This window comes from Archocentrus centrarchus, chromosome 5 (assembly GCF_007364275.1).
Source record: "Archocentrus centrarchus isolate MPI-CPG fArcCen1 chromosome 5, fArcCen1, whole genome shotgun sequence".
Classification (NCBI taxonomy): domain Eukaryota; kingdom Metazoa; phylum Chordata; class Actinopteri; order Cichliformes; family Cichlidae; genus Archocentrus; species Archocentrus centrarchus.
Window position 1 is genome coordinate 35,134,296 of NC_044350.1, and position 21,813 is coordinate 35,156,108.

Consider the following 21,813-nt stretch of genomic DNA (forward strand, 5'->3'; position numbering starts at 1 on the left):
GGAATAAGTGGGATCAATGTGATATTTGTAGGGAAAAATAAACCAAAAAAAAGAGTTTAGGATGACCATTATTCTCACTCAAAGCTAGCTTGAATAAAAGCTCAGAAAAAGACACCACATGCTCAAAGGGGGCGGAGCTACAGTAAAAGGTTGTTTCCGGCTGCAGGTGAACTGAGAAGCTCCATCAGGGGCCCGGGATTACTCTGAACTGTGAATAGTGCCAAGCTACTGCAGTACAGTCCAACAGCGGGGGTGGTGTACAGTCATGACCTCTGACCTGCCGTACCACACCACAGACGTTAAAGCCCAGGAGCCCGTTTCAGCAAACACTTCATGAACACATCGTTAATAATGTTAAATTAATTCAATTAATTATAATGGTTCTAAACAGTAGTGTGAACTAATCATTATTACCCAATTATTAACTTGTTTATTGTTTTATTTTCTATTTTAAAATGTAAATAATGCTGTAAAGAATATTACTTTGCCCACCCCCTGGTCTATCCAGCATCTGAAAATCCAATCACATTTTTCTGCATATAAATAGCGTCTCACAATATTATTAAATCAAACAGTCATTGGTTATCAGCTAATCGACTGACCACTGAAGAGCTGCTGCGATGAAATGAAGCCGGTGACTGTGTGGAAGTGACCTTTCAAAATAAGACTCATGCACTGAAATTGGCTGAGGTGTCGTCGGTTGCCTTCTGTGACCCCGTCACGCTGAAGAAACAATCACTTCCTGCCAAGTCCGTCGAGTGAAAGCTGGTGCCGACAGATCCCGGCTCAGTATTCCATCATTATTGTTAACTCGTCTTAGAAAATAAACATAAGAACAGAATCTTAGAGGTTAGTCTATATTTATGTCTCTTCTCGATAGTGGAGCCGGTATAAAAGCAGCATTTTTACACACACGATAAAACGAGTCCTGGATGAGGCGCTTCCTCGCCCACTCCCCTTCCCCCTCTTACAGTGAGGGTGCGTTATAGGTTGATCCTCCATTTCAGAGTGTCAGGTCTCCATGGCAAACTTCAGAGTCCAGCAGAGAGGAAGTGCATGTTTTTCAGTTCCAGGCAGCCCAGACGGGTGGATAGGCGGGCGGGTGGTGTTTCCCTCCTCTGATTCCTGAGCTGTGGTCTTGACTTTGCCAGCTGGGACTCACCTGGGAGGTAAAACATGCATCCTCTGAGTGTTGTTAGGCATCAGACTCACCCTTCTTCTTCCCCTCCTCTCCGGCATCACTGTCCTCTGATTGGCTGTTGCTAAGCACCAGGAATTGTCCGTCAGAGGCAGGTGGGTTGGCGGGGCGACTCGATGCAGCGATCAAGCGGCTCTGTTCCTCCAGATCCTGCAAGTCAGACGGGAAACGATGACTTGTGTGTGGCGTTGTTTTAAGTATATACACAGTTTTTTTTGTGTTTGCAGTACCATCAAAAGTTTGGACACAACTTTTGATGGTACTGTATACAAAAACAGTGCGCATGCAGTTGGAGTTTTTATGGGTGAATGAATCATAGGAGCGAAAAAGCAGCCAATGTCCAAAGAAAGTGGCTCAAGACTTTTGCACATGTGGCTGAGTGGATTAAGGCCGTGATGACGGGGGTGCAAACGTGGAGCCGCCTCCGTGTTTGCCCTTAAAGGCAGGTCAGAACAGGAAGTGACATCAGCAGCTGTTTGGGCCAGTACCACAGAGCGTTGCTTAGCAACTTCACAGTTTACTGCAGTCTTAACATTAATTATTGATCTGTTATATTAATGTTATAGAAATACTACGATTCAAAGTACTGCAGCATGCTACTACAGCATACTATTACTGATACTACAGCATACTACTATTACTACTGAGGAGTTTAACTTGTATTCTGATGACCGTCTGATATTTTCTGCTGCTGTGACGTGTCCATGTTACACACACTGTTGCACCGTGTTACTGCAGGCGCACCCACTAAAAACACACACATCCCACTGCTCCGCGTACTCTGCACAGTCAGTGTGAGGTTTGGGTTGAAAGGTCAAAGGTCACCTTCTCGATCTGTCTTTGCTTGCTCAGTTCCTCCTGCTGTTTCTCTTTGGCCTTGTCCTCCTCCTTCTTCTTCTCCACCGCTTTACGGTCCTGCGGGACAAACGAGCCAACGTGCACAACAAAACATGAGTGAGCAGCGAATCCTACGTGACTGCACGAACTGCAGGGCGACCGTGAGGAGTCTCACCATCTCTGAGTGCAAGGCGATCTGCTTGGCCAGACCGATGCTGTCACAGATCTGAAACCAGTGAAGAGCATGAACAATCAGACAGAAAGCAGCAAGTGTTACACAGCAAGTCAAACACACAAACAGACACACAACCTTCTCTCCATCGTTGTTGGATTCAAAGATGTAGCAGACGGTTCGGCTGTCGCCGCGGCCGCTCGCCGACTGCAGCACGAAGCCAAACAGCCTCTTGTTGTCCTGATGGGACGAACTCTGCGCCACGGTGGAGAGAGGGAACTGCAGCGGGACACAGGGGGGCGCCAGTGAGCAAAGACGGGCCTGACACTTCAGCTCTTACAAACAAGGAGAAACTGGGGTCACCTTACCCTGAGTCGCGTGACCTGTGTCTGAGGATCAATGAGCCTGAAAAACAGAAGACATACTTTACTATTAAAGGCCAAACTGCAGTTTATTTTAACCTGCCACTGTTTCCTCCAACGTGGCTCCTGTGGTCCCACTTCTGTGTGTGCCTGACCAATTAAGCCAAGTAATCCCTCTATGAGTTAATCACACAACAAATGTCGACTACGTCTGACACTCATGAGCACACAGTCGCTGGCAGTTCATACTTGAGACAGTCGCAGGTGACCAGCAGGTGGGACTCAGTCATCCTGAAGATGTGTGATGGCTCTGGCAGCCAGGATCTGCCTCATGGTCTCAGAGATGACATCCACCGACTCAGCAGTCTTCACCTCCATGGAGCCCAGGAAGCGAACGATGAAGAGCTGGTGGAGGATTGAGTCTGCACAAGGCCAGAGAGCAAAAATGAGGCAGATGGAATCCAGAAAAACAGAAAAACCACAATAAATAAATGTAACTTATTCACCTGCGTAAAAATAACGAGGAACCAAAACTTCCCTGAGTTATTCTGAGCCACAGAGAATCATTCACGTCACATTCATTCAGTTTGCACATGTAGGAATCCATCAGTGTGGGATTCCTCCACGTGTGGGAATCAGTCCTGCACACTTGCATAAAATACACAAGAAAAGCGTCTGCACAAACACAGCGAGGCAGCTCTGTTTTTAAGCACTGATAAAAATATATATATACACACGTTACAGATATTTGCTGATCAATATGGCAGAATTTGATCAGATTTTGGTTGCATGCAGGTGAACACCCGTGTCGAGCACAAAAGATGGATCGCTTTGCAAATCCAAATTAAAGCTCTCAGCTGATGGCAGCTAAACTTCATTAGCCTTTTTCTCCATCTTTATTTGTAAGTGTGACTGGAGCTTTGGTTCGGAGCTGTTATAAGAGCTCAGGAGAGACTGAAAATTGTAAACATCTGAGCAGAACCCCAATGATCACATTTACAGGTTTCCAGTTCTGCACAATATTCATTTAATCATCAGTTAATACCTATTAAGGGACTGGGGCTGCAAATTAGCCTAATGCTACAGACACATCAGACCTCTGCAGGTGTTGTGCGTGTGTTCGGGAATAAATGAATCTATAATATTGGTAACATCGTGTCCACACATGAGTACCTTCACTGTCCTCTGCTGTGCTGTCCTCCTGACTCCCCAAATGGATTACTTCTTCTGAGGAGACACACAAAACATATCATCATATTTCCATCGCTTTCAAATGACATCTCTGTGTTTCACACCATGAGTTTAGTTAGCCTGGTTTTTGTTCAGTCGCTGCAAACTACACAGAGCCTGTGAACACTACATATGGGCGGGGCACCTTGGTCTGCAGCAGGTGTAGCAGCGTGATATCTGAGCAGAGTCAGGCCGTATCTCCATGTCGCCAGCGAGTTTACGAAACACGTGCCGCCAAGTTAAACAATAAGTTCATCGTTTTCCCTGACAGACGCGTACCTGCCGGACTGTGGCGCCGTCTTGCTCTGTCCTGAGTTCTCCTCGCTGACGGGGGAAATGATGTCAAACTGGATGGGTGTTTCCGGGGCAACCAGGGCATCCAGTGAGAGCACAGAAAGAGCAGGCGACGGCTCGGAGCCCACGGAGCTGATGCTGCTCGCTCGGCCCGCTCGCCCCTTACTGGAGACAGAGAGAGAGAGGAAGATGACGGGGGTCTGAAAGTGTGCTGAAATCTGACCCCGCCCCCACACACACACACACACACACACACACAAACCTGGGTCTCATGCTCTCGTGTCTCTGCTGGAAGGACGGTGATGGTGTCACAGCTTCCAGAGCTGATTGGTTCACTCTGGCTGCGAGCTCCTGCCAACAGGAAGACATCACTGTGAGTATCAGCCAATCGGACACTTCATACCTTTCCAAAATAAAGGTATGAGTGTCACGTTACTTTAATTTATTACTGCACTGTATTTCTACAGTGACACAAACCTTTCAGCTTCAGTTATTCGGCTTATTTCTGTTATGCAAACACACTGTTACACTGAGCGTACGCTCACGTTACACAGTTTCATGAGTTCTGCAGGGTAGGATATGTGCAAGTAATCACTGTTTCTGACAGTTTTTTCTACTCTTGGCTCCGTATGATGTCACAGAGGGGATTTCCCTAATATGGTGATCTCAGGAAGGCGAGCTAAAACAGCTTGTTTCAGACAGAGTCACAAAGGTCCAGCATGAGATAAGATATGGATGAGAGGACTCTGCACACCCACAGCTACACTTTATAGCTCTGTACTGCCACTTGGGGGCGGGGCTGAAATGATGTGAAACAACCAGTAATGTGGGCTCTTCCTGATCATGTGTGTTCTCTAGTTTAGCGCTCTCTGCAGGAAGACAGAACACCGACGCATGACCGTAAACCAGGACCACCTGTCAGACCAACCTGCTGCATTATCTCACAGACTTCCCTGGATAGACTACACCTAAAACAATAAATACCAGAGAAGTGTGAGCTGAGGAAGAGCGCCGCCACAAACCTCTGCATTTTCACTCAGGTAGATCCTCTTGGAGATGTTGTTGATGGTGGAGATCCACTGTAGGAGAGAGATGGAGTCAGGAGACAGCAGCTCACCCAAAGCAGGAGTCGTAACAGAGAAAAACGTTTTACCTCCTCACAGTCCTTCCTGCTCTCCGCCTGCAGCGTCACCACTCTGACAGGACACACAGGACAAAGTTACGTTTAGTTTGACCTGAAAACGAGAGGAACGGCGAGCGCGTCGAAGACGACGAATACAAAAAAGGACCTCTCACTTTTTCCCGTCGAAGGACGTGACCTGAAAGCAGAATCGGCGGTCGTCACAGTCCACGGCCATGACAGAGCAGTTATCGAGGTCCGTGACCAGCCCGCCCGCCACCTCGCCCCGGCCCTGCTGCATCAGGTTTCCACCCTGCGTAAAGAAGTACTGACGCTCCCAGGACGAGGACACCAGGCCCGTCTTACTGCGAGGTGGGAGCAGTACAGAGGTTTCACAGGCTGTACTGCAAACAGCAGGATTACAGATCAATAACAAATCAAAGAGTTTCTGTGGCTTACTTGCGGATGTACAGGTAACCCTGCTTCCTGGTCAGGCTGCGACAGACAGGTGAGTGGGCGGGGTCAGGGTCACATGGTGCATAAAGGGCATCGCAAGCCCTTTCCATCTCCTGGATGGTCTGCTGCATCTTCCCCACCTCCTCCTCCATTTCCCGGCGCACACTACGCACACATCCACACGTTCACAGTCACTCACTGCTGACATGAATGAACATTAATGAATTTACAGTTTTGTGATGAAGCGTGCAGCGTGCTTACTTCTGGACACTGGTTCCTATAGTTCCCAGGAACTCTTCCCACTGCTGGGTGAGATTTTCTGAGCCCAGCTTAAAGAAACTGATCTGAGAACCAAAACAGATCCATGAGCAGGCTGAGGTTCCTCTGTCACCACTCATTACTTTATGCTGTTGTTCTAGCTCACACACAGAGAAACAGGAAGTGACTGCAGGAGAAGATCAGCAGCTACAAATGATGCTGTGTTTTAGCTTTATGACACGTCACATTTTCAGAGGCTGGCCTGTTGCTGTGAAGGCTGTGAGATGGTTGAGTGTCTGATGAACCACAGCACTACATGATTAACTGTTACAAAGAAATCTCCATCTCTCTGCTTGGCCATGATTTCTCTTAAATGCCACTAAAACAGCTCTGAGCATCCACAGTATCCCATAATCTCTGCACTCAGTGTGAGCTGCATCATTTCACTGTTCTGGTCTTAAATCTCCAGTGAAGTCTCTGCGTGGCAGCCATAATAAAAGCTGTTTGAATTCAGTGAATACAAAAAGGAAAGCTCTTCAGTGCTTCCTTTGCTGTGTCCTATCACAGAGGAGACCCCATCCTTTATGAAAGGAGAGGAGATCCATCATTTATACCCACACTGTTTATGAAAACAAGTCATTAACAGTAAGAACATGGAGGATGAGGAGTGTGAGAAAGGCACTTGTTGTCATCCACCCACATCACCATCATCCACCATCAGATTATTCATTTTTCCTCCTTTTCCTTGAATTTTCCTTCTTTGACCTCATGCCGTTTTCCACCTGCAGCTCTGAGTTTCTTTCCTATCATAAACTTTTTCTGGATGCTTTTCAGGTCTTTGTGGCTACAGTTCCTCCCTGTTCAGCTCTCGTCACAGCGAGTCACTACCAGCGTGCCCGTGTGGGAATGTCACATAAAATTCCTGCAGTCCAGCTTAAAATACCTTTCATAACTGTTTTATAGGCCTACTAAAGGGGGGGGGGTGTTAACACGTGGCCAAACTAGGATGTGATGTGTATCGCACACAGTAAAGTGAGCGCGGCCTGGGACCGGCTCGGATGGAGATGCCGGGTTTCGGGTGTGCGTACCTGCGCCTGCATGTATCCCAGCAGCGGCTCCAGCATGGCGGTCTTCTTCTTGTACTGCAGAGTGTTCAGCGAGCAGAAGTAGTGCATCATCGTCTGGTGCTGCTTCTTGCGGGAAGTGTAGACATCCTCCACCACCTCCGCCCGTAACTGCAACACACAAGACTCCCGTTTCAGTAAAAAGCCAGATAACATTATTCCCTCAGATAATATCATTTGGTCTTCATTTTCCTTTTAGCAGGAACATGAAACCGACCTTCTGCCCTCACCGCTGCATCTCCTCGCTATCATCACTTCCTGTAACTAATAAAAACTCTGCAGACCAGCGAGATGACTTTCATAGAAATAAACTGAAAAGACCGCTTGGCAGGAAATCGGTTTAATTAATCTAATAAGACATTCGGCATAAATGAACTGGGTGATGTGGAGGAATTGAGGGAAAATAGAGAAAGCGTTTGTTCTAAGTCGTCCTGCTGAACATGCAAAAAAATTATCTGAATAAACTGATACTGTATTTAAATTTTAAAGCAGCAGCTCCAGTTATCAGCTCAGCTCTCCTAACTAAACGAAGCTTCTAAACTTTAACTGTGAATTCATTTATTTTGAGGACCATGTCAAATAAAAGCTTCACCAGAAAGTCGACACCTAACGTCTGCAGTAATGACTGATGAACCCGAAGCTGTTACCTTGTCGTTCTCCCTCCTCTTGGACAGGCGACTGTATCTGTTAATGGCCACATCGTGATCTGCACACAGAAACAGACCAAGGACTTCTAAACTTTACTTTTAAAGCAGGTTAGAAACCATCAAACAGACCAAAAGTCTTTAAATACACATTAAAATGAACTCTTAGTCATTTAAATTCACAATTACAAGCAATTTAGTTTCTATTTGAACCTGTTTTGGTTCATTTTCTTTCCTACATGAACTTTATCTTTATTTATTTTGTGTTCCTGGGTTGGAGAATATCCAAAGTATTTCCTGGATCAGATTTAAAGATTTGAATGAGAAGCTTCAAAAATGAAAAACGTCTGTGATAGACAGGCTTCAACATGACAGTATCCTTTAACTCTATACAAAAAGCCCAGTTTGGGTCATAATGTTAGAGCCAGATGCTGAATATAAATCTTAAATGAGCGTCTGCTGTCCTGCAGCCTTTAAAGCAGGCAGAATAATGGGGAGAACACAGTGGAGCTGCTTCCTCAGCACCCCGTGCTAACTGTCAAGTGTTGAAAAGCAAACTGAAGGTAATGCAGAGCAAAAATGATGTTATTTATGTATAAAGCAAATGAAGGAAAGCTCGCTGCACCACCTCAACTGTGACAACAAGACCGACCGCCTGGAACCATCAGGAACAGTCTGGGCTCTTCCTGCGAGGTGGGAATGAACTCTCATAAAGAAAGCAATCAAATCAAACATGGTTCGAGGCCACAATCAAATTATTATTAACATAGAAGAAGAATCTTCCTGAATGCCACGTGTGCTTTATCTGGAGATACACTGTAAGGACTAACGTGCTGACTCTCACCTCTTAAACACCTGAATTTAAAGATTGAGTCCCATAGGCACAGGTGTGTAGAATCAAGCAGTCTGCCTTTACAAACACTGAAGGCAGACTGCTTGATTCTTGGTTCTGAACAGCTCACTGAATGAGAGAGTAACAGGATGTCGCCACTGCAGTGAATCAGTTTGTGAGATTTCTTCCACCCTCGATACTCTGCAGTCAGCTGGAAGTGGTGTACATGTAAAGTGGAAGCATTTAGGAACCACAGCAACTCAGACCTGAAGCTACAGCTCGGGGTCGGCAGGTGCTGACGAGCATCAGGCTATTAACATCATTAACATCAGCATAAAACCTGTGTGCCGGGAGCTTCATAGCATGGCTTTGCATGGCTGAGCAGCTCCTGTAGGTGTAATGTGTAGGTGGTACTTTTGTCCATAAGGTGTACAGACTGTAGTTTATGAAGTACAGCTTACCATCACTGGCTATTTGGAAGACTTCTTTAAGAGTGAGGATCTCTGGAGAGAAAAAAACTCACATTAGAGCGTTTTTCTGCCACGTCTGTTATATCTTACTGTAGGTGACATTATTAAAGTCACTAATGAAGCTTAAAATCTGGTGTAAATTATGTCAGAGAAGCATTTTCTACCTTTCAGGTCTCTCTCTTTAAACTGAGTGATGGGGAACATCATGGCGTCAGCAAGCTGGGTGGACAGCACAGCGTGGCAGGAGCTGAGCTGGAAGGAGAAAGGGAGCGGGGACGATTAGGGGGACCCCTGAATCACACGAATGAACACAAACGTAAGCACAGCGCTTCCTACTCTTTTTTTATTTTGTAAATCTGCCTGTTTGGGACATCCAGATGGATAAACCAGACTCACCTCATCAATGACTTTAGCAAACTGCTGCAGAGTCGAGCTCATCACCTCATCATCACCCCCGAGAGGAAAACGCTGCAGACAACAGCAACAGCATGACTGAGATGCAGATGTGGATTTCCAGGTGTTATTAAAACCGCTAATGTTTTCTATCTTAGTAAAGAATAATGCTGATCCAAAGAAACGACCTGACAGAATCTCACAGAGGTGCAGGTGTACGTGCCTGACAGATGAGAGCAGGTCATTGTTACAGGATCACGGCTGTGTGACGGATGGTGTTACAGCTGGCCTTTTTTAGGGCCTGCAGCCATTATTATAACGAAGAGCTGTTGTTATAACAATGGCTCTTATTATAATGGTGTGGTCTGTGGTTTGTGTGATAAGGCAGGGAGCAGTGCTAAAACCTGCAGTTCTCCCAGCCGACCACTCGAGGCTGAGCAGAAAATGTCAGAACAGCAGCTCAGGAAAAGGCAAAGCCTCTAACGAGGGTTACTCAAAACAAATATCAAATTCTTTGCTAGTTTCTTGGTGTTTGCTTATATTAAAAGTTTAATTAACAAATCGTTGCCTCTATCCAAACGCTTCTGAGGCGCCGCTGAGTTAAAAACAGTCCAAATTCTTTCAGCTCCAATAAAACGATCGCTGTGGCCGCTTCCCAGCTGTTACCATAAAATTTAACGCACAGATCCTCCAGGAAAAGGTTTAGCCGAGTTAGCAGTGAATACTGAGGAATTTCTAACGGACCAAACTTCAGCCAAAGCAACGGCTGAGACGAGTCATCCACAGCACGAGGTTCGTCATTAATATGTTGCTGTGTAGTTTGGATTACTCGCCATGAAAACATCCTGATCCTAAGTTTAATGTCCACACTGAAATCTCAGTCGGTCTGAGACTTATTCAGTACTGAAGCGTTCAAATATTTGGTGTCCAGGACAGCGTCAGTTTTTGAAAGTTAGCTTAAAGAAATGCTGCACGTGAACAATGCTGATGAAAAGCTGGAGAGACAGAGAATCAGGACAGTTTTAGAGTTTGAGGGCTTGAGTTTATTCAAAAAATGAGACGATGCGCTGAAGCACGCTAAAAAGAAGATCTGATGTGCTGGGGCTGGAAGCAAGATCATTACTACTATTATTATTATTAAAGCAGTGTCTAGTGTTTGAGTGTGTTGGTCACACCAGGTCAGGGCTAGTGTAGACTGTCACACCTGTTTGTCGTATTCTTTCAGCAGTCTGGAGGTCAGGTGTGTCGCAGCACTCAGCTCATTCTGGAAGACACAACAGCAGCACTGAGTAGCTGGAGACACACAACCCAATCAGCAGCAAGTCACTGACTGTGTGTGTGTGTGTGTGTGTGTGTGTGTGTGTGTGCGCGTGTACCTGTGCATCATAAATCCTCTGCATGGCCTGATACAGCTGTGTGCAGTAGTTGGAGATGGCCGCCGTGTCCTCCTCAAAAACTCCCAGCAGAGAGCGCGTCTGCAGGGGAAAGTAAAAATACCAAAACAAAAACAGGTGTTCATGAAGCAGGTTTAATCACATGACCTACTTATAAACCACAACCAGGTTATTGGTCCCCAGATCATTTTCTGTGCGAGTGCCAAAAATCTAACCCACATCTATTTCTGTAAATCAAACACCTGTCCCCACTGCAGCTGCTCTCAAGGTGTGTCTCACCAGCTCGCTGGTCTCTGCCATTTTCACGGCATTAGTCATTGAGAGAAATAAATCAGGCTCACAAGCTGTTTTCAAGAAGGCTGCGTTTTTACAACCTGAATACATTTCATCTTGTGTAAATCAGATTTTACTGCTGCAATGACCTGGTTTCCCTCCAGCTCCCACTGTTAATTTAGAGATAATTCAGCTGAAAAGACCTGACAGGGTTTATAAGAGACCGAAGACGATGGCCAAGTCATCATTTTTAGTCACAGGCTAAGATTTTGTAAAAAATTTGAGAGAAGTTCCCACCTAACCCAACAGATTCAACAATTTTTTTTTTCCAATAACGTTAGCATATCTGCTGAGGCCATGCAAAATTATTACCTTCATACTATGAATATTTCCAGGTTTCAGGCCCTCAGAGTACACAGGTATGGGTCAAAATTAGATAGCCTAAATTTTATGCTCTTATAACTTCCTGAAAGCAGGAGATAAACGCATGAAAATGTCAGGACTGGAAAACACTAGTTATGCAAATTCCTCTGGCTCTTCCAAATGTTTTAGTTGCTTGAAAGCAGCAAGAATTTCTGAGCCTCAGCTGCTGTGACAGCTTATTCTGACTGTTGGGGTGAGTAAATCCAGGTAACGGAAACATCCCCCAGGTATATGCCACTTGGATAGACTTTGACCACACCCCAATCCGTTATGTCACAGCAGGTGTTATTCCTTAGACTTGTAGGAAATAACATCACTGATCAGGTCAGTGTTTCAACCCATCTGCGCAGTGCAGCTGAAGCTTTGGGCAGGTGTCAGAATAGCAGGAAGACAACACCAGGCCAGAAGGTAAACGCTTATCACTGGGGAAGAGGGGGAAATTATTAGCCGAGATGCTACGGAAGTTGCAGTTTAACAGTTGATTTATGTGCAAATCGGCACTAAATCTTTAATTTTGGGACCTAACAGCTTGGCAGAAGCGTCCACCAGCTGATTCGTAAAGCAGCCAATTTCTGATCCCGCTGCTCAGCTGAAGCGTCCCGCTTAAGAAGCTGCGGTTAGCTGCGCCGTCAGCAATTAGCATCATTCCGATAGATGTTGGCAAACACTCAGCCTACAAAGGCAGCTAGCCTAACCGCAGACGTGGCTAACGCTAACTCGTTAGCTGAAGGCGTCTGGGAGCAGAGCTGTTACCTGCGGGCTGTCCTCCAACGTTTCCTCTATCGGTAGCTTCTCTATCCCGGGCATAGCTGCTGCGGGCGTGCGGGTAATCTGCGAGAAACAGCGGACAAACACACAACAAATCGGCCCGTCAACTCCCACTCAGGATTTCTGGGCTACACGGATTCACAACACCCCAACACAGCTCCTCCCGGTTCCACATGGCCCGCCCTCTTAAAGGGTTTTGATTGGACAGAAGAAAATTAAATGCGTTTGATTAGCTTCATGTTTAAAAGGGGACTCTGCCATTTTGGCTCCACCGAGGAGCTCCCTGTCACACGGCTGGCATGTTCAAGTCAGAGCCATAATGGCGACCGCCCTGCCGAGTTTCCCGGTGAGATCTTTTTTACTCTCTGTCTGTTGATACATTTGGTGACATTCGCTAACATTTTAAAACATGAGGTTTTTTATTGATGGGATTTTAGCAAAAAAAAAAAAAAACGTTTAAAGTTTGGGAACATTTTAAACTTTCCAAAATTATTGCCGTCTTTCCAACCATAAACTGGCTATGTTTATAACATTTGAACGTGTACATGCACTAATATAAAAGATGCTGATGATTTACTTTCTATAGAATAATGTAATCTTAAATTCAATTCAGTTCAATTGTATTTATATAGGTGCTTTATATTATTATTATTATTATTATAAGGTAAACACATTACATTAACATTATTTCGGCTGCTCCCTTTAGACGTCACCACAGCGGTTCATCTGCTTACACCTCATCTCCAGCATCCTCCTCTGTCACTCCAACCCTCCACTGCATCCGTGAAGCTCCTCTGAGGTCTTCCTCATTTCCTCCTGCCTGGCAGCTCCATATTCAACATCCTTTGCCCAATATATCCCTCCTTTGCATATGTCCAAACCATTTCTCCACCTCCTTCCTTATATATACTGCAGGCATATATTCTTACTACAATGATCATAGCGTATGTGTTTATATGTCTCCTCCTTAGCAGGTGGGCCAATTTGAAAGAAATGTTGCATGAACATCACACATTCAGCGATTATTAACATCTATATGTTTTCTATAAGATTATGAATCTCAGTTCTTTGGATTTTCATATATATTGTTCATTTCACCCCCCGTGAATATTATGCTCTCGTTTGCTTTTGTGTCAGGTATCATGTTCAGTGTGTGTCGCCTGAAAGTAACTTAACACCGCAGACTACTTACAAAATAAATATGATTAAATATGATAAATATGATATCAAAATCAGAGTAATATAATATACATAAAATATAAAAACATACTTAAAGGAATAATAACACAGAACTGCAAATAAAGTTTTATTATTAATGAATTCAAATACTATGGTGAGAGGCAGGCTGAGGGTCAGATGGTTCCACCGGCCCCCTCATCAGGGGAACCACGAGAGAACAAATTCTCTGCCAGGCTGTGAAACCCACGCAGCAGCTCAGGCCACTGCGGGACATCTCAGTGTCCGAGGCACTGAACCACCTGCCGGCCTACTCATCGTAGCGCTCCACAGAAGATATAGTTCTGTAGCCATCATAACCTCCAACCACAAAGATCTGATCGTCCAAGACTTCTATTCCAAAGTAGCTGCGGCGGTGACGCATGGACGGCAGGGAGCTCCATGTGTTGGTGACGGGGTTGTAGACCTCAGCGCTGCACAGGCAGTTAATCCCTTTAACGATGCCGCCAACCTGGAAGACGGAGTTCAGAGTTACTGGAGACAGAAGTATCGTTAAATAAAATCAGTAAACTGAGCACAAAAAGTGAGGAAATTTGTGTTTGGTTGATTATTTCTTTCTTGTAATGATGCTTCTTGGTATTGAATCCTGTTGGAAAGCCTGTTTATTTCCCATTAAATGGAGCATTTGTGGACTGAGCAGCAGAGTTGAGTCTGTGGGTTATGCCCATGAAAACTTGCCAAATCCTCTCTGTCAGTGCCAAACAGTTTATTCTGCTCTGGACTCTCCTCTTTCAGGGCTCAGTTTAAGACCGATACTTATTTTAACTGTGAATCATGCAAAGGTACTCTGGAGTCCCAGAATATTACTGCCACACACTTACTGCAAATATCCAGTTTTTGTAAGCAATGACCCCGAGGCCACTTCGGTGGCACCGCATGGCAGCGATTGTGGTCCACTGGTTGGTGTCTGGATTGTAGCATTCGGCTGTGGAGAGGCAACCATATCCATTGAACCCCCCATAGATGTACGCCTGTAAACAGGTAATTAGAGCTAATTAAAGATTGGTAGCCAGGAAGCAGAAAAGTTGTCCTTTGAAATGGCAACTCAACCAACTGCAGCTTTGAGGTGAACAATGAGGTGAAAACAGCAGAGCTGACTGCTTCAACATCACCACCCTCTCAGTCATCCGTTTGCACCCACCTTCCCATGTAGAGCTGCGGCACCGGCTCCACATCTCTTTGCGTGCATCTGCGCCACCATTGTCCACCGGTCAGCCTCAGGGTTGTAGCACTCAACAGTGTTGAGGCAGTTTTGTCCACTGAAGCCTCCCATGGCATAAATGCACCCATTCAGCACAACAGCGCTGACATAGCACCGGGCAGAGTTCATGGGTGCCACATCTTGGCACGTAGAGCTGATGAGGTCGAGCTTTTGCACGGTATTCAAGTGAGTTTGATGGTTGCAGCCACCGATCAAGCACACACAGCCATCCAGGACAACGGCTCTGTGGTGAGCACGACAAAGGTCACAGGCCACAGTGACCCAGCTGTCAGTTCGGGAATCATGCGCCTCGCAGTTGGATCCTGCAGCGGTGCCATTTTTGCCTCCGGTCACCACTAAGATAGAAGAAGGCAGACGTGGACGACTCAGCGGACTGCTGTAGGCAGATTTGACAATGGACATGCACTTGATGCTGCTCTTTATCATGGCGTTGTTCATCACGCTGTTCTGGAGGTATCCGGAGGTCATCAAGCTGAGACATACCTGAACAAATAAGGGGTGAGGGTTTAGGGCAGAGGTGCATGCAGCCTAATATGATCTCACAAGGGTTATAATAGTTTTGGATTTTACATTATCGTTTAGTTTTAGTTAGTTTTTACCTTTTTTTCTCTAATTTATTAGTTTTTATTTTAGGTTTAATGCTTAGTTTTAGTTTAGTTTCGTTAGTTTCAGTATTAGTTTTAGTATTTTCATACTTTGTCAGGTACAAGATTCAATGCGCAAAAGTGATTATTGTGTAATAAAAACTCAACAAAAGATACCATAAAGAAATATATTCAACAACCAACAATTCACAAGACAGCAGCACTACATGCTAAATGTGTAATAATCAGAATCAGAATACTTTATTGATCCCAGAGGGAAATTTGTGTTGTTACAGCTGCAACCGTTTCATTTAAATGAGTAAACCAAAAACACAATAACATACACTAAAGGCATAAAAATATAAAGATATAAAGACTAAAAATATAAAGACTAAAGAGATAATTTGACTATATACACATCTAAATCTATACACATATGAAACTTGTGAGTGCAAAAAAATTTTTTAAATAGGTGTCATTATATATATATATATGGACACATTATATATATATAATTAGGACACACTGAACATCAACAGGGAGAAGAAGAAGAAGAAACAGCCTTTATTGTCCCACAGAGGGGAAATTTGGGTGTAACAGCAGCCGCAGTTATTATAAATATAAGTAAAAATATAATAATTCACACTATTAAGAAAAGAATATAAATATATATAAAATCAACAAACAAAATTAACCTTAATACTACTAATAATAACACTATATACAATGTACATGATGTGCCTGTGTGTTGAACCTTAACAGGCCGGACTATTTACAGTATATTATATATTATCCTACATTGTGTAGGTTATTGTGGTTTTTGTTGGGAGCAGTGATGATTATAAAGTCTTACAGCTGCTGGGAGGAAGGATCTGCGGTAACGCTCCTTTGTGCATTTAGGATGCAGCAGTCTGTCACTGAAGGAGCTCTCCAGCTCAGCAACAGTTTCATGCATGGGATGGGAGACCTTGTCCATCAGTGATGTTATTTTGGTCAGAGTCCTTCTGTCTCCCACCACCTGCACTGAGTCGAGAGGACATCCTAGGACAGAGCTGGCTTTCCTGATGAGCTTGTCTATCCTCTTCCTCTCAGCTGTAGACAAGCTGCTGCTCCAACATACTGCCGCATAGAAGATGTCTGATGCCACCACAGAGTCATAGAAGGTCTTCAGGAGTGTCCCCTGCACTCCAAAAGACCTCAGCCTTCTCAGCAGGTAGAGTCTGCTCTGACCCTTCCTGTAGAGCGCATCAGTGTTATGAGTCCAGTCCAGTTTATTGTTTAGGTGAACACCCAGGTACTTATAAGAGTCCACTATCTCAATGTCCACTCCCTGGATGTTCACCGGTGTCCGTGTGGTGGGTCTGCGCCTGCGGAAATCCACCACCAGCTCCTTGGTTTTAGCGGCGTTGATCAGGAGGTGGTTCCGCTGTCACCAGTCCACAAAGTCCTGAGTCCACTGTCTGTACTCTGAGTCATCCTCACCTGTGATGAGGCCAACTATGGCAGAGTCGTCAGAGAACTTCTGCAGATGGCAGCGTGGGGAGTTGATGGAGAAGTCTGCAGTGTAGAGGGTGAAGAGGAACGGTGCCAGCACAGTTCCCTGTGGGGCCCCCGTACTGCAGACCAGCCTGTCAGAGACACAGCCCTGTGTCCTCACGTACTGTGGGCGGTCAGTGAGGTAGTCCAGTATCCACTCGGAGATGTGGTGGTCCACTCCTGACAGTTCCAGCTTGTCTCTCAGAAGTCCTGGCTGGATGGTGTTAAAAGCACTGGAGAAATCAAAGAACATGATCCTCACAGTGCTTCCAGGCTTCTCCAGGTGGGTCAGAGCTCGGTGCAGGAGGTAGATGATGGCGTCATCCACCCCGATGCCAGGCCGGTAGGCGAACTGCAGCGGGTCCAACGAAGACGACACCATGAGGCGTAGATGGTTGAGGACCAGCCTCTCGAGGGTCTTCATTAGATGCGATGTCAGGGCTACCGGCCTGTAGCTGCTAAGATCCTTTGGATGTTTGGTCTTTGGTACCGGTACCACACAGGAGGTCTTCCACAGTTGTGGTACTTTCCCCAGCTTCAAGCTCAGGTTGAACATGTATCCCATGATGCCACACAGCTGATCTGCGCAGCACCTCAGGAGCCTGGAGCTGATGCCGTCTGGACCAGCAGCCTTTCGCACCTTGATTTTACGTAGCTCCTTCCTCACATGATGAGTTGAGAGGGACAAGATGGAGGTGGGGGGTGGGGGTTGTGAGATGGAGTCCTCAGAAGTGAAGGGGGTGGGTGATGGCTGAGAGCTGAGAGGTGTGAGGTCCCAAGAAGAAGAAAGGTTGGCAGTCATTAAAGATGGTGGGGCTGACAGCAGGGGGGACTGGGCTGGGGGAGGGGTGGGTGGCTGGTCAAACCTGTTAAAGAACTGGTTCAGGTTGTTCACCCACTCTAAGTCTCCCACAATCCTAGGGCTTGGTTTGTGGCCTGAAATTGAGTTCAAACTCCTCCAAACCCCACTGATGTTGCTCTGCTGTAGCTGGTCCTCCATCTTCTTCCTGTAGATGTTTTTTCCATCCCTGATTTTCCTTCTCAGATCCTTCTGCACGGCTCTCAGCTCCTCCTTATTTCCTGATCTAAAGGCTCTCTTCTTCTCCTTCAGGAGAGCCTTTATTTCAGAGTTGATCCAGGGTTTGTTGTTTGAAAAACACCGTACCCTCCTGGTGGGCACAGTGTTTTCCACGCAGAAATTGATGTAATCAGTGATGCAGTCCGTGATGCTGTCGATGTCCTCCCCATGAGGGGCACAAAGCTCTTCCCACACAGTGGAGCTAAAGCAGTCTCTCAGAGCTTCTTCAGTCTCCTCAGACCATTTCTTCACTGTGTGTGTCACAACTGGTTCTCTGTGTACCAAGGGTTTGTACACAGGCTGGAGATGAACCAGGTTGTGATCTGAGCCCCCCAGGGGAGGCAGAGGTGATGAGCTGTATGCCTCCTTGATGTTGGCATACAGTAGATCCAGTGTGTTGGTATTCCTGGTGTGGCAGGTGACATACTGGGTGAAGGTGGGGAGAGTGGAGGACAGGGAGACGTGGTTAAAGTCCCCTGAGATCAGAAAGAGGGCCTGTGGGTGCTGTGTTTGGAGTCTGCTGGTAGTAGCATGGAGGACATCGCAGGCTGCAGCAGCGTTAGCAGAGGGCGGCACATACACAGTTATCACAATAACATGTGAAAACTCCCGAGGAAGATAGTACGGCCTCAAGCTAACAGCGAGCAGTTCAATGTCCTTACTGCAGAGCGTCTCTTTGATGGTTAGATGTCTGGAGTTGCACCATCTATCGTTCACAAACACAGCCAGACCCCCGCCCCTCTTCTTACCACTCTCCTTGGTTCTGTCGGCACAAACAAAAAAACAAAGAAAAATATGAACTCCCAAACTCAATAAATTCTACAATAAACTCCACAATAAAGTTCAGCATCAGTGCAGCAGATTAACAACAGCTACATGTGGTGTTTGACAAAGACAAACTCTTTGAAGGAGTCAAAGGTCAAATCCAGCTGCATCCTGATGTTCTCACCACCCGAAGCTGCTTCTGTTTTGGAGCTAGCTTGGTTAGCTGCTCGCTGATTAGACTTGCAGGGTCTTTGCAGCCTCTGTACACAACCTACAGAAGTGTCCGACCTCATGTCCGCATTTATGCTTGTGTAGCTGTGTGTGTTGTGTGTGTTAATTACCTTGTGGTCGTGTGCTGCGGTGCCAGCTGGGACTTTTTTTGGTCCTCGCTCTTTGTGCTCAGTTTTTTTATTTGTCCCTGTTTTTTCACTTCCTTCATTTCCTCACGTCCATTCCGACAGCAGCCTCCCTCCAGGAATCTGCTGACAGTTGTGAGTCCTTATACTGATGCTTTGATTATTATTCCTGATTGTTATTCTCTCACTGATAAAGTAGACGGAAACGCACAAGAACTGAACAGGTTCATCACAGCGTTGTGCGTGTGCACTCTGCCGCTTCCTCGTGCACACGCACGCACACAGCTGCCCGACGGCGCTCCCAGCTTAAACTCAGAGAGCGCAATAATTTCAGTTAGTTTTAGTTAGTTTTTTAAACTCACAATACAGTTTCAGTTAACGACAATGTTTTTTCAATTTCAGTTTTCGTTATTTCATTAACTATAATAACCCTGGATCTCACAGTAACTTCAATGGAAAAAAATCACTCCGTTAAACTTTTCCTTGCTGTAAGTGTAAAAAAGTACAAGTACGTTCTGAAAACACAGTTTCACACATATTGATCCAACAAGATTTCTTTCAGGTGTCTTTTTAATGTCCTTGCCAAATTGTAATTACACTTGAACCACTAGGGGGCAGCAATGCACCAGCAGGTGTACTCACATGTTTTCAGATGGAACGTGGATTGATGGTTTGCTTACGTTGGCCAGCAGCGCAGGGAGGCTTTCCCGTCTTTGGTCGGGCAGGTAGTTAATCCACCTAAAGATGGCCTCAAATGCCGCGTCTTCACATTTCACATTGAGGTGGTCACTGTCAAGAAATGCAGCCAGCTGCTCCTCTGAGAGCTCAAGCAGCTCCTCAGAGCCATAAATGATCTCCTAAAAGTGCTGCAGGATGTAGAAGAAAGCTTTTTCTCTCAGTTCAGGGAAGTGGTAGAAGTCCACCTACCTCCAGATGCCGATGCAGTTCATCAGACACAGGCGGTCCTCCAGAAAGAAGCAGCAGGCCTGAATCATCCCAGAGACCAAGAACTGGTCTGCAGCTGCTAAAATGTGCACCACATTATTCTCAGTCAGAGGAACAGTGTGGGTGTAGGCATAATTGATGATGATTTGCATCATCTCAGGTGACACACCAGGAACTGTGTACATCTGTTTTGCTGAGGTGGCCCAGGTGCCAGAAACTACACACAGACACGTGGATCAAACAGAAAGCTGCTCGTTTACATAGAGATCAAACCCAGCAACCCTCAGTGCACATTCATTCTCTATACCACCACAGCCTCATCCAGAAGAGGGGCAGCGGGTGGCAGTGCCCCCCCCCCCCCCCCCCCCCCCCCCCAAAAAAAATACTCCCACACCAATGCCATCGGACCACTGGACTAAGTTTAGAAATTAAAGGTTGTATTATGATACATACATATTATGATACATTAATGGTTTACATATGTAAATTACAAAACAAAGTCATCAGTAAAATATAAGACACAATTAAACATGAGTGAAGCAATAAAGAAATGAAATCAACAGGTGGGTCATGAGAGTGGATTCAGAGGCCTGGTTACTGTGTAACTCACGTGTGTCCTGTTCTCTCCCTCCAAACTGCATGTCTGCCTCCTCCTTCAGCAGGAGGTGTCGCCATGTGTGCTGACACTGGGAATGATGGAAATCAGCACGTGATTAACATCCAGTGAGAGGGGGCTCCTCCTGCTGGTGTGATCGCACACTAACATAAAGATGGCTGCACATATTTGTTCCATCTTTTTCCTCGGGCACTGACTGTTTCCCCCAAAAGGACCCCTCGATGTTCGCAGATGTAAAACAGAGCTTGTTTGATCCGAGTTTGTTTTTGTTTTGTTTTTGTTTTTTTGGGGGGGGGGGGGTAAAGCCACGCAGCACTGTGAAGCACATGTGCTGCGTGGCCTTTCATGAGTACAGTTTCAGGTGTCCCTCCATACATATTCAAATATTTACAATTATAGACATCTACTTTGAATGATAATTTGTCTGAGGTGTCTGTGCTTTATTTTCCTTCATAAAAAGGACATTTACATCTTCTATGACCATGCAAATATTTTTAAAGGCTTTCCCACTAAATAGAGGATGTCTCCATCATCAGGTTTTAAGTTTGCAATGCAAGCTTCAAGTTTCAGCATCACTGTGTAATCTGTTGGACTGTTTCCCAGAGTACACTCTTAACCCAAATTAGTTGAGTTTACTAGAAAATCGCGTGGAAACTCGTTGCCTTAAACCATTCTAGTTTTTACACAAAGATGAAACTAAATATGTTTAGTAGTCTTTACTAAAATTGATTACCTCATATAAATTTCTTCCCATTTATGTGAGCTAATCAATTTTAGTAAATACTACTAAACATGTTTGATACATTGTACTAAGGTTCTAAGTTAACACAACTAAACATGTTTAGTAGTCTTAACTAAAATTGATTACCTCATATAAATTTCTTCCTATTTATGTGAGCTAATCAATTTTAGTAAATACTACTGAACATGTTTGATACATTGCACTAAGGTTCTAAGTTAACACAACTAAACATGTTTAGTTTCATCTTTGTGTAAAAACTAGAATGGTTTAAGGCAACGAGTTTCCACGCGATTTTCTAGTAAACTCAACTAATTTGGATTAAGAGTGAAAATTACTTTTAAGCTAAACTGTAAAGCAAATAAGCAATTTAACATTTAAAGCTATTTATATTTTGTTAATATAATTAATAACATTTCCTCTTACCCTCTTCCTATTACCCTTTTTATGTTCAAGTTGTATTGAATGTAACACTAAATTGTAAAGAG

At 45.1% G+C, this 21,813-nt stretch overlaps 1 protein-coding gene and 1 pseudogene across 1 annotated transcript; both read right to left on the reverse strand.

Moving 5' to 3' along the window:
* Positions 1–12,560, reverse strand: appl1 (adaptor protein, phosphotyrosine interaction, PH domain and leucine zipper containing 1). Its single transcript, XM_030729289.1, is given in 24 exon segments — positions 1–1,348; positions 2,024–2,113; positions 2,211–2,261; positions 2,346–2,486; positions 2,576–2,612; positions 2,819–2,872; positions 2,874–2,991; positions 3,743–3,764; positions 3,766–3,796; positions 4,079–4,258; positions 4,356–4,444; positions 5,116–5,172; positions 5,247–5,289; positions 5,390–5,578; positions 5,673–5,834; positions 5,931–6,013; positions 7,016–7,162; positions 7,699–7,757; positions 8,989–9,030; positions 9,162–9,249; positions 9,394–9,465; positions 10,595–10,654; positions 10,767–10,865; positions 12,234–12,560. Coding segments are annotated over 24 exon segments (2,121 nt in total). The 5' UTR covers positions 12,288–12,560; the 3' UTR covers positions 1–1,195.
* A 1,040-nt stretch (positions 12,561–13,600) lies between these two features.
* On the reverse strand, positions 13,601–20,611 carry LOC115779993 (kelch-like protein 10; annotated as a pseudogene).
* Between the last annotated feature and the right edge of the window lie 1,202 nt (positions 20,612–21,813).